The sequence below is a fragment of the Ornithorhynchus anatinus genome, chromosome 4 (genome assembly GCF_004115215.2).
Source record: "Ornithorhynchus anatinus isolate Pmale09 chromosome 4, mOrnAna1.pri.v4, whole genome shotgun sequence".
Lineage (NCBI taxonomy): Eukaryota > Metazoa > Chordata > Mammalia > Monotremata > Ornithorhynchidae > Ornithorhynchus > Ornithorhynchus anatinus.
The window spans coordinates 110,145,837-110,159,356 of NC_041731.1; the positions used below are offsets into that span (position 1 = coordinate 110,145,837).

The 13,520-nt window shown below is 42.9% G+C and overlaps 1 protein-coding gene across 5 annotated transcripts in view; it reads right to left on the reverse strand.

Annotated features, from left to right (window-relative positions):
- NEXN (nexilin F-actin binding protein) overlaps nt 1-13,520 on the reverse strand; it is a 57,291-nt gene that overhangs the window by 1,044 nt on the left and 42,727 nt on the right. For 3 of the 5 annotated variants that reach the window (XM_029061904.2, XM_029061902.2, XM_029061905.1), the window contains 5 exons: nt 8,987-9,175; nt 6,304-6,501; nt 4,387-4,608; nt 1,245-1,430; nt 61-418 (listed from right to left, as the gene is read on the reverse strand). In XM_029061904.2, the coding sequence (XP_028917737.1) occupies nt 61-418; nt 1,245-1,430; nt 4,387-4,608; nt 6,304-6,501; nt 8,987-9,175 (1,153 nt within the window). Of the gene's footprint in view, nt 1-49; nt 419-1,244; nt 1,431-4,386; nt 4,609-6,303; nt 6,502-8,986; nt 9,176-13,520 lie in introns of those variants that run through there. The other 2 variants (XM_029061903.2, XM_029061907.1) reach the window with 1 other exon arrangement.

A 13,520-nucleotide genomic window follows, 5' to 3' on the forward strand; every position in this document is an offset into this window, starting at 1 on the left:
AGGAGGTGGTGAATTTAAGTGGAGGAGTTAGGTAAGAAAGGATGAGTAACTAACTCTTACTTTCAATGGTGAGAATACAGCTGCTAGCAGCCGTGCCTCTACTGTTGACTGCTTTGCACATATATTCCCCTTCATCTTCCGGGAAGGTTTCTGGCAAATAGAGGCAGTAAGTTTCTCCTCTCTCAATATACTGGTAGTCTTCTCCGTCTTGCAACATTTCTCCCTCAAACCACCAGGTAACTTCGGGTTTGGGCTCTCCTGTAACTTTAACAGTGAACCGCACTGGCTCACTATCTACAACAGATGTATTTTTGAGAGGTTTCTTGAACCAGGGAGCCCCTGATCGAGCTTGTTCCTCTTCATCTTCTATAGTTGATCCATTAATGACCCCCTCTTCTTCCTCCTCTGCTTCTCTTTTCTACAAAGACAGATTCAGGTAGACAGGTAGACCTTTTAAACTTCCAACAAGAGACTTTTTTTTTCTAGTGTGCTGGGAAATAGAAATTCCAACCTTAGAAATAAAAAAACAGCCGCACCTTATCCCTAAGTGCTTTAAAGCATTCGATCTCCTTGACCCCTCTCCTACCTCATCTCACTACTCCTACAATCCAGCTCACAGTCTGCTCCTCTACTGCCAACCTACTCACTGCACCTTGAGCTCATCTATCTTGCTGCGGATCTCTCGCCCAAATCCTGCATCTGGGCTGGAACGGCCAACAGTCCCAATCCAACAGTTATTCTCAAATACACATCTCCTTCCTTGACAAAGCCATTTCCTCTTTTTCCACTCGCTTTATTCACCACCCACCCCCTGCTGCCCCACACCATTTATGTACACACCCATAATTTTTATTAATGTCTGCCTCCCCCTCTAGACTAAGCTTGTTGTGGACAGGAAATGTGTCTGTTATGATGATGTACTCTCCCAAGCGCTCAGTGCCCTGCACCCAGTAATACTCAAATACGATTGATTGACATGGAATTAAGGCAAGATCTTGAGGTAAGGAGTTGACGTAAAAAGATCTAAAAGTCAAAATATGCCTATTAGAGTGGTTTTGTTCGCTAGTTTTCTTGATTCTTTCTTTGTAAATACAGTGCATACAAAAGGTTGCACTTTATGAAATCTTCCCCATGTATCTCTTGCTGTCTCCACCATTGGGTGTAGTTACTGCCACCTTAAAACAATTTTAAGAATTCGCCCCTTATACAAAACAGCCTTAAGAAGAAAAGGGACCCTTTAATACCTTTTGTAATGCAGCATCAATTTCCTTTTGTTCAAATTGCATGCGTAGTAATTTTTGTTCCTCAATTCTTCTTTGTTCTTCTTCTTCCCTTGCTCTTGCCATTTGTTCAAACCTAGCCTTCATATTCATCTTGTGCGTAAAAGGAGCTTCACATCTTTTGGCAGGTTTCACATCAACATCATCATCCTTTAAGGTTAGATATTTTTGTTTTTATAAAGAGGGGAAAAATCAGAAAACTCTAAATTGAGTTTAAGGTTTCTAGAAAAGCATATCTACAGACTTGAGACTAACAAATGTGTTAATTAGGGCTCAAAGAAGGATGGTAAATTCCATTGACCAAGGCAGTCACTTAGAAGTTAATTGTAGTCACTCACTTTTCCATACAGGGACAGAACTATTATAGAACAATTGCACCTGGACCCAGGCTGGAGGCAGTTGGTCATTTCAATTCCACCAACCTCGTACTCCGTAGCCAGAGTTAGACATTCATCCCTTTGACCACCTGGAGCACCCAGAAGCATCTCCAGAACAATTTTTAGAGCCACCGAAAGACCAGTCGTGTGGTAACTTGTCGGAACATGTACTCCCAGCTCTGATGCCTGTCTGCTGTGTGACCTTGGGCAAGTCACTTCCCTTCTCTGTGCCTGAGTACCTCACCTGTAAAATGGGGGTTAAGATTGTGAAGCCCCATGTTGGACTGTGTGCAACCTGATTAGCTTGTATCTACCCCAGCACTTATTGCTGTGCCTGACACCAAGTGCTTAAATACCATTTTTTTAAAAAAATGTATGCCACCAGGGCTGTGTAGACCAGTGTGATCTAGGGTACATGAGAATAACAAATCTTCCAGTTTTATAATGACACTTTGCTGCTGGGAGGCCGTATATAAAAGTATTTACTGTTCTGTTCCAGTAAAGATTTGATTAATCACACAAACCTCTTGGTTTTATTTACGAGTTTTCCATCCTAGACAAATCCCTATTCCAGGCCTCTCCTTTTCAACATATTATTGTAATTACTATTCCTGTATATATGAAACCATATATAAACCTACACATGCCACCAAAATATATTTAATGGATGGAGCCCTTTTTTTAAGCACTTGGCTATGTGGAAATTACATGGTAATCTAATGCATGAGTTGCTAGGAAAACTTGGTTATTCAGAAATTTACTATTTAAACACCTGTTAAAAGCACTGGGAAAAACAGGTGGGAATAACAGTCCTGGGGTTCACAGACACAATGGAAGATGAAAGAGACAAGATGAGTGGTCAATGGAAGAGCAATGTAGGGAGGAGGATTAAATGAACAGGGTTTCAGGTTCTTCACATCTCATTACAATAGTCACAGCAATAACCTTTCCTTTAGTTAGAAAGGAATTTGTCACATATAACCACTTAAATATAACTCCCTAAAGCTTCTTGTAAGTTAAATTAATATACACTCCAATAACCTAATGCAGTGGGTGCTTGTCACTTGAATTTGGTGAACAGGGATGTAATGAGTGTTTAAGTGCTTCCTGTGTGTTACCCTCTGGGTTAGACTTAGTACAGTTAGACCTGACAAACCACACCCACATTCTTTGGAATTTTTTGGGAAATTTAACATAGGTGTCAGAGAGGGTAACAATTTCACCCTCATCTATTTTCCCCTTCCCTAAACAAACAAAAAACTCCAGTGTTCCATATCCTTAGCTATTTAGCATTTGTCAAGGCATCCAATGTGGCCAGAAAGAAGAAGCAATTTTTTCACCCTCCAACCCCCTGGAATTCAGATAATCCAGTTTGCATTCTGAAACTAGAAAAACAGAAAAATCCAGATTTGATCTTGACTGCCCCAACAGCCAGAATGTTGGTATTGTGTGGTAGCATATATTACAAGGAGCTTCCCTGAGTCTTCCCCTCTGAGTCAACCCGCTTCATTCTCTCTGACTTTTCGGAAAGGAAGCATTAGAGCAGCCCTGCTGAATGTGCATTATAAAATGCATGTATGTGTGTCTGTGTGTATACTTCTAATGAATTTTGGCGCCAGAAGTTTGCTTGGGTTCAGACAGCTGTCTTCTGGCAGCACAAAGTGTTAATGGAATGGTCCCAATCCAAAATTTACATTCTCATTACAAGTGTTCAGCTATAGTCAGAACTGATCACAAGTCTCAATAGTTTGGGATTCTCCTTCCTCAGTCCCACCAGAGGACTGAGGACAGGAGTGGAAAATGTCCCCAAAAGGGGGATGGAGAGTAGCTCCCAGTCTTCACCAAGTCTCTCAAAAAGGAGAAAATGGGTTTAGTTGGTTTATGTTCTTGACTACTCAGGTGATGACTGTAATTTGTGAATTAGCCAAGGGTTTTTGCATTTTTTTGTGTGGCAATTTACTTACTATTTCACATTAGGTTTTCCAAGAGTCTGCCTTGCTAATTAATCCTATTCAAAGGGTTATTAGTAGTCTTTAAATGTAGGTTAAAATGACCTGTCATGGGATACGAGTGTATGAGTTTCAGTTATGCTTTTCTTGCCTCCCATGTCCTCTAGACTAAACTCGTTGTGGACAGGGACCGTGTCTACCAACTCTGTTATATTGGTGTAGTGTACGTTCGAATCCCAGCTCTGCCACTTGTCGGCTGTGTGACTGTGGGCAAGTCACTTAACTTCTCTGTGCCTCAGTTCCCTCATCTGTAAAATGGGGATTAAGACTGTGAGCCCCACGTGGGACAACCTGATTCCCCTATGTCTACCCCAGCGCTTAGAACAGTGCTCGGCACATAGTAAGCGCTTAACAAATACCAACATTATTATGGAGAAGCAGCGTGGCTCAGTGGAAAGAGCATGGGCTTTGGAGTCAGGGCTCATGAGTTCGAATCCCAGCTCTGCCACTTGTCGGCTGTGTGACTGTGGGCAAGTCACTTAACTTCTCTGGGCCTCAGTTCCCTCATCTGTAAAATGGGGATTAAGACTGTGAGCCCCACGTGGGACAACCTGATTCCCCTATGTCTACCCCAGCGCTTAGAACAGTGCTCGGCACATAGTAAGCGCTTAACAAATACCAACATTATTATTATTATTATTATTACTCTCCCAAGTGCATAGGTACAGTGCTCTGCACACAGTAAGCGCTCAGTAAATATTAAATAGGAAATTAACTCACCTCATGAAAATGTTCTGCCTCTCGCTCCTTAATTTCGAGATCAACTGCCCTTCTCCGAGCTCGTTCTTCTTCAATCTTTTTCTGTATTTCTTCCTCAGAGAGTTGACCAATTTTTTCAAATTTGCTTTTTAAATTCTTAGCTTGAATGGAGCCACTTCTTTTTAATTTAATTAATTCTTCATACTCCCTGCTTAATTCATAAGTTTCACTCTCTTCCTTCTCCTTCAAAAATTAAGATCTTATGTAAAAAAAATCTGGAAATTTGTACAATATTACAACACTAAATGCCACTTGGCAAAGAAAGTCCTGGTTATGAATCAATGACACTTATCGAGTGGTTACTATGTTCAGAGCACTGCACTAAGCACTAAGACCAAGGCTGCTTATTTTCATAAAATTAAAAGTTTTTCTCAGGACTCTGGTGCTTGAAGCTACTTAGTTGATCGCAAAAATGTATATTCAATCGAGCTAAGGTATTTATTGAATCTTAGAGCCTGGATTACAACCGATTTGGTACACACCTTTCTCGATTTTCTGTTGTAAGCAGGGGGAGTGAAACCCATTTTTAAGTGAAACCCATTTCTATCCTGTAATAAAAATGCTTGATCTACTCCATTTGGCGTTTTTCCTCAAACCACTCTAAAGAATTTTACTGAAATTAACTTGGTTCTAATTTCTAAAGAAGTGAATGAGCTAAGTTAAAAACTATGTCCTAATGGGAATCTCATGTGTGCTCTCTACTTGTGCATATGCTCTGAGAGTGTAGGCCTGGTAACCAATCAAGGTTAGATCCCATCATACAAAGTTTGGGGTCTCTTCACCTTCTGCTCCCGTTCCACTGCCAACTAACTCCATTTGCTACCACATTGGAGAAGCAGCCATTATTTTACTAGTTTACTACCACTACTAGTCAATCAATTGTATTTAAGCCTTGCATGAAAGGTATGATTGGATCCTAAAATATCAAGATGTGATTGTATTTTGTGGTGCAACAGTTTTTCTGTGCAATTTTAAATTCAAAAGAAATTAGAGTATGTGTGAAATGGAAAATCTATAAGGCATTTGCCATTTCTACATGAGAGATTTCCCTTTTTTTTTTTTTTTTTACATTTTTCAAACTTCCTCTAAAGTACACTTTTACTGAAAATTATAAAGTAGTTTAGCAAAGAATTAAAAAAAAGTATTTCAAAAGCTATGTGGTCTAGTAGAAAGAGCATGGGACAGGAATTCAGAAGATCTCGATTCTGATCCCGACTCCATCCTCAGTGCTGTTGTGCCTCAGTGTCTTCATCTATCACACTCGTTTAGACTGTGAGCCTATTATTGGGCAGGGATTGTCTCTATCTGTTGCCAAATTGTACATTCCAAGTGCTTAGTACAGTGCTCTGCACATAGTAAGCGCTCAATATATATGATTGAATGAATGAATAAAATGGAAATTAACTATTTGTTCTCCCTCCCAGTTGGACTGTAAATCCTTTCTGGATCAGAGACTGTGCTGGACCTGATTATTTTGCATCTATATCACTGCTTACTGCTGTGCTTGGCACCCAGTAAGTGCTTCAAATCTCTGGGTGCACAGTGTTATCCTAAAGTGTTTGGGAAGCACAAAAACAGTCGCCTTTCACATGAATGTCAAGCAGTCGTATTTAAAGTGCTCTGTTTTTCACTTTAAAGTAACAGATAAAGTTATTTTACTATTCAGAGGAATAAAAATGAAACTAAAAATGTCAAGTTTGGTCACTTTCAGTTTTCCAATTAGCTAGCATGTAATTGACCTAATGTACTTCAAAACCCTATTAGTTTGTAGTATTCATTGCTACTAAAACTATCATCAGGAACCAGAAAATGAACTTGAGAAATTTGGCTATCCAGGTTTCAGAATGACAATTTTTTCTTTCAACATTACTCTCTTACCTCTCCCATTTCTTTTCTCTGTTGTTCAAATTCCTGTTTTTCCATTTCTAGTTTTTGCTTCCGTTCCTCTTCAGTTCGTTTCCTTTCTTCTTCCATTTTTTGTTTCAGTAAAGCCTCAAAATTAATTTCTAGCTTTCCTGGAGTTAGAGACTCTTGAGAGACTGATTTATACATCTCTGGCACATCATCCTCCAAAACCTGTTGAAAGTAATCCTCATTACTTTTGTAGCAAAGTTCAAATTCTACTGTTTATTCATCCATGACATATTGCATTCTAAAGTAGATAAGTGTTCATTAAAGGAGCTGAGATGGTTTTGACCAGAAAAGGTAAGGAGAGATTTTAATAATCTTCAACAATCATAAAGGATTTTATTTAACAGAGGACTTCATCTCCTCCAGCTCTGATCCCAATGCAGTGGGATGTGGGTTCCATCTAAGAGCTTCCTGACGGGGTGATGCATTAAAATTAATTACCAAGAAAGGGTTACCATTAAATAGGTTTCCCATCCTTCTGGGGTGGTTTGAGTGTGGTTCTGCTTGAGGGCTGAAGGTTAAAAAAAAAAAAAAAAATCAATTTCTCCCAGCTAAAAGCTGCTGTACTGTGGCATGCTCTGTGATTTGGTGACCTCCTAGGTTGCCCTGTAGTTTTTCAAATAGGATTGGTATCAATCATATTTATTGAACACTTACTGGGTAAGTACAGTATAATAGTACAATATACACTTGGTAGACATATTTTCTGCCCACGGTGAGCTTACAGTGTTGTGGGGGCGGTGGTGTGGGGCGGAGAAGACATTCATATAAATAGATAAATTACAGCTATATACATAAGTGCTATGGGGCTGAGGAAGTGAGGGTGCAAATCCTAGTGCCAGGGAATAGGAGAGGAGGAAATGAAGGTTTAGTTGGGGAAGACCTTTTGGAGATGTGCTTCTAATAAACAGTAGTACCATAGAATGGGTTTCATGGCATGTGGATAGTCGAGCAACTTGTCCCCGCAGGTTGGTGACAGATGAGGTGTGTAGACACCCCCCAATCTCCCTCCCACCCCCCTCACTCCCCAACCGCTTACATACTTTGACAAGCACTCTATTAAAGATCTCTCAAGTTCCCTCTTAGACATGGAACATATTCTTCACCATCGGAAAATGATATGACAAGAGATTAACTGATAGCCTAACTGAAACATTTGATCTGGCTGAGGGAACTTGGCAAACAAGGGTAAATTATAGAAGATACTGTGTAAAGTTTCCTGATGGAGAGCTATAACTCTTTCAGCACTAGCCGGGTGGTGGATAATTTAAGGGACAGGGCACTGCTTTTCCAACTTTGGGTGTTGGGCTTGGTGAAGAACTCATTTGTCTTTGAGGTTCCTAGTCTGTGGACTTTTTCCCATGGAGCTGCTGTCTCCGCACTGGAGGGATCAACTCCATTACCTGGAGAGGGAGGAGGGTGTCTGAAAACCAATTCTGAATTTCAGAGAACATAGCAAAGGCTGAACTTCCTCCAAACAAAGTGTTCTATCCTGTAGGCATGGAGAACGCTCCCAGCTAGCACATATAACAATGTTTCCATGTCATCAGTCTTTTGGAATTGAGGTGAGGTTTTGGAACAAACTTGACTCCCCATGGCAGTTCCTAGACAGTGTTGGAGAGAAATCAGCCCACCTAAAGTACCACTGCCATCTGGTACTTTTCGGTCTGCTTGTTGGCTTAGTGGAAGAGCACGGACTTGGGACTCAGAGGCCATGGGTTCTAATCCTGACTTTGCCACTAATCAGCTGTGTGACATTGGGCAAGTCACTTAACTTCTGTGCCTCAGTTACCTCATCTTTCAAATGGGGATTAAGACTGGGAGCCCCACATGGGACAACCTGATTACCTTGTATCTACCCCAGCGCATAGAAGAGTGCTTGGCACATAGTAAGCGCTTAACAAATACCATGATTATTATTTTCCCTGTTCTTTTGGATATTTGTCACCTGCTCTGGATTGTCATCCACCTGTTTTTGTTGGTGCTATTCCCTGGCACATTAGCCAAAAGTCCAAAGTAGATTTTGAAAGCCAGGAAGACGAGAGGTGAGTGGACAAAAACTGCCCCAGACTTTGAAGATGGCTATTGGCAAGCAGCATTCCAAGCCTGCCGAAAGGGTGGTTTTGGCTTTACTTGTTTGATGATGCTGTGGTGTTCAAAACGCAACCCCGAGGTTTTCACCTCCTGGGCTGTTTCTATAGTAGTAATAATAATAGAATTTTAAGTGGACCCGCTTGAAGTACTCAATACACTGAACTAGTAGGTGTTTGGGACAAACAGAATAATAAAGATATTGCAGCAACTATTAACCAGTCAGCAAACAAAGGACAACTGGATTCCAGATAAAGAGAAGCAAGAGAAATAGGTAGGTACTGGGAGGATAGTGTGTGTGAGCACATGAGGAAATGAGTTGTGAGGCCCAACTCACAGAAGGTGTAGGGGGGGGTGTAAGTGGGAGAAGGGGTTGTGGGGAGGAGGGGAGAGATGTTTGCAAGAACAAGAGTGAGTGACCAGGAGTGGGGAAAGGAGTGAGCATTTACTGTGAACCAAATTCAATCATTTCTATCAACATTGCTACTTTTCCAGTAGGCAGATCCCAATGCTAAAATCATAAACTAACCCCTTGATATTTGTAAGAGATTTCTCTCACCATGCTCTTCCTGGCCTCTGCAAAGGCCTTCTTTTCTTCTTCTATTCGCCTTCGAGCTTCTTCCTCTGCTTTTCTTTTTTCTTCTTCTCTCCTTTGTCTTTCTATTTCTTCAAAGCTGAGTTTGAGTTTCCCTGGGCGGTATTCTTTAAAAGAATATTCAGTTTCTTGGTTTTCTTCCTCTTCATTGGCCTAACAAAAATAACCACTTTAAAGTTTGTCTCTCTTGATTGAATTAAGCCATGGAATCCAGGAAAAAAATGAAATCAAAAGGCTGAAACCTCTCTTTAGCCAACCAATTTGTCCATGAGATTTTAGACACAGTTGATTTTACTTTACAATCCCTAAAGAATATTATTCACTTTGAGGCTGAAAGCTGTCCTTCCAAACCTTTCTACTCCAATGCTGAGATCAAAATGAAAAACCCAACTGATTTACCGTGATTATCCACAGTTACCCATCAGGGCAACTATGCACAAAGTGTTTTTCTTTACTCAAAGATTGTAAATGTAGTCAAGGCAGTTATTACGTATACTGATAAAATAACTTTCCCTGAAAATAAGGCCCCAAAGACATTTAAAAGTAAATCAAATGGATCATTTTGGAGCTGCTCTGCTAGCATTAATAAAAAGAAGAAAAGTCAACCAGTCATTTTTGATGGGAGAACTTTACAAACACAAATAGTACATATTCAGGAAAACTGGAGACAGTTTTAGAGCTATGACTATGGTAAATTGTAGATTCAGTGTTATCCTTTGATAAAAATCTGCCTTAATTAAAGCAGCATATGGTAAGTGTCTAATTATGTATATCTAGGTTCTCAGATTCCATTTCCATGCATGAAGTAGAATAGACTTTCATCAGGTCTGCATTTCAATTGGCACAGAGCTGCGGGTATTGACTTGATCAGGATGGTCACCTGAACGGATGGACTGGGGGAGACATGCTCATGACACATAGATGTTACTGTGGACATTAGAAGCCGGAGCAGCACTGCAGCCATGTAACTCTTTCTACAGTTAGATGGCAATATTCACTTTTATTCAGAGCCCAATTCTGGGCACTTGGAAAAGTATAATAAGAGTCAAGTCCCCACCTTCATGAAGTTTAGAATCTACCAGGAGAAAAGCAGAACAGGAGAAACGTTGGTAACAACCAGAGGCGAGCCAAAATAAACCGGTGTAAATATAGACGCTAGGTGTAGTCGATGGATTGATATGATCAGGAAAGGTTAGGGAATGCCTCTGGAGAAGGTGGCTTTGATTCAATCAGTGGTATTTATTGAGTGCTTACATGCGCAGAGCACTGTACTAAGCCCTTGGGAGAGTACAATACAACAGAATTAGACACACTGCCTGCCCATGAGCTAGAAGGGGGTGGGATAAGCCAGTGGGCTGAGCGACGAGCAAGATGTCAGCTATGACGGTGGACCCTGGATGGGTTTGGGCGGGAAGGTATGGAAGAAGGCCCAGCTGGCCCCAAAGGGCAGGGTAAGTGCCAATGAGGCCGGTGCCCCACGACATGGCTGAGGGCCATGGCGGTGCCACGGGGAGCCAGCCGGGAGGGGCTTCCCTGCGGAGTGGGATGCAGCGGGCAGCGCCAAGGCTGTCAGGAGGAGATGGCAGGGGCTAGTGCCGGAGCTCGGCCCCCACCCTGTGGGCACGATGGCCATCACGAACAGCACCAGCATCACCTTCTTCGAAGCTCCTTATACCATCTTATCCCCCCCATCCCAGACTATCACATCCCATCTGGCTTTCCTATCTCACTTCCTCTCTCTGGCAGCACAAAAATCTACATCCTCCACCCTGCCCTCTCTACTGAAGTCAACCAAATGTCCCCATATCCCTCCATTAATCTTGCAGCACCAATCCCTAGCCCTGGTCACTTCCACAGTATAGCTCCTTCACAAGCGCTTAGAAGCAGCGCGGCTTAGTGGAAAGCATAGACTTGGGAGTCAGAGGATGTGGATTCTAATCCTGACTCGGCCACTTGTCTGCTGTGTGACCTTAGGCACGCCACTTAACTTCTCTGTGCCTCAGTTACCTCATCTGTAAAATGAGAATTAAGACTGAGCACCCCACATGGGACAACCTGATTACCTTGTATCTACCCCAGTGCTTTGAACAGTGCTTGGCACATAGTAAGCATAAATACCATAATTAATTATTAATTGATTAACCATAATTATCATTACAATGCTCTGCATAAAGTAAGCGTTCAATAAATATGACTGACTCCCACTTGTGTGTAAGGTGAACTGTTGCAGGTAAGTCAAGCACCAGGTAGGCAAATTCATCTTCACCTACTATAGCTCTGCCCTCACGCTCAGCAACACTATGATTCCTGGTGAACTCATGATTATGATTATGGTGAACTCATTCGCTCTCACGGCTTTGACTACCATCTCTACGCAGATGACACGCAGATCTACATCTCCGCCCCGTCCTCTCCCCCTCCCTTCAGGCTCACATCTCCTCCTGCCTCCGGGACGTCTCCACCTGGATGTCGGCCCGCCACCTAAAACTCAACATGAGCAAGACTGAGCTCCTCATCTTCCCTCCCAAACCCGGTCCTCTCCCAGACTTCCCTATCACCGTGGATGGCACGACCATCCTTCCCGTCTTTCAGGCCCGCAATCTCGGTGTCATCTTTGACTCGTCTCTCTCGTTCACCCCACACATCCGATCCATTACCGAGACCTGCCGGTTTCACCTTTACAATATCGCCAAGATCCGCCCTTTCCTCTCAACCCAAACGGCTACCTTACTGTTACGGGCTCTCGTTATATCCCGGCTAGACTACTGTGTCAGCCTTCTCTCTGACCTCCCTTCCTCCTCTCTTGCCCCACTCTGGTCTATTCTTCACTCCGCTGCCCGGCTCATCTTCCTGCAGAAACGATCTGGACATGTCACTCCCCTTCTTAAGCACCTCCAGTGGTTGCCTATCAACCTCCGGTCCAAACAAAAACTCCTCACTCTAGGCTTCGAGGCTCTCCATCACCTTGCCCCTTCCTACCTCTCCTCCCTTCTCTCTTTCTACCGCCCACCCCTCACAATCCGCTCCTCTGCCGCCCACCTCCTCACCGTCCCTCGGTCTCGCCTATCCCGCCGTTGACCCCTGGGCCATGTCCTCCCATGGTCCTGGAATGCCCTCCCTCCTCACCTCTGCCAGGCTAATTCTCTTCCCCTCTTCAAAACCCTACTTAAAACTCACCTCCTCCAAGAGGCCTTCCCAGACTGAGCTCCCCTTCTCCCTCTACTCCCTCTACCGCCCCCCCTTCACCTCTCCACAGATTAACCCTCTTTTCCCCTCATCTCCCTCTGCTCTTCCCCCTCTCCCTTCCCATCCCCTCAGCACTGTACTCGTCTGCTCAACTGTATATATTTACATTACCCTATTTATTTTGTTAATGAAACGTACATCGCCTTGATTCTATTTAGTTGCCATTGTTTTTACGAGATGTTCTTCCCCTTGACTCTATTTACTGCCATTGTTCTTGTCTGTCTGTCTCCCCCGATTAGACTGTAAGCCCGTCAAACGGCAGGGACTGTCTCTATCTGTTGCCAACTTGTTCATTCCAAGCACTTAGTACAGTGCTCTGCACATAGTAAGCACTCAATAAATACTATTGAATGAATGAATGAATTCCTCCATCATGAACTCCCACTGCCCTACTCAGTCTTCCAGACTTGTAGACTGTAAGCACATTGTGGGCAGGGAACATGTCTACCGGCTCTCGAGAAATAGCATGGCATAGTGGGTACAGCACAGACCTGGGAGTCGGGAGGTCATGAATTCTAAGCCCAGCTCTGCTACCTGTCTGCTGTGTGACCTTGGCCAAGTCACTTCACTTTTCTGTGCCTCAGTTTCCTCATCTGTTAAATGGAGATTGAGACTGTGAGCCCCACAGGCCAGAGAGACTGTGTCCAACCCAATTTGCTTGTATCCGTCCCAGTGCTTAGTACAGAGAAGCAGCGTGGCTCACTGGAAAGAGCATGGGCTTTGGAGTCAGAGGTCATGGGTTCGAACCCCGGCTCTACCACTTGTCAGCTGTGTGACTTTGGGCAAGTCACTTAACTTCTCGGTGCCTCAGTTACCTCATCTGTAAAATGGGGATTAAGACCGTGAGCCCCACGTGGGACAACCTGATTCCCCTGTGTCTACCCCAGCGCTTAGAACAGTGCTCGGCACATAGTAAGCGCTTAACAAATACCAACATTATTATTATTATTATTACAGTTCCTGGCATATAGCAAGTCCTTAACAAGTACCATTATTATTAACAATAATAATAATAATAACTCTGTTAAATCATAATTCCCTGAGCACTTAGTACAATGTTCTGCACCCAGTAAGCACTCAATAAAATTGATTGACTCTCAACTGAAATTCCTAGTGCCCCTACCTCTGCCTTCTTTTCCCCTGATAATCTTGCCAATTACTTTGTTGACAAAATTGGAACCATCAGGGGGTGAACTCTCCAAAACCTTCCTCTCGTCATCAGCTCCCTCCTACCCCCATGTCGAATCGTGCA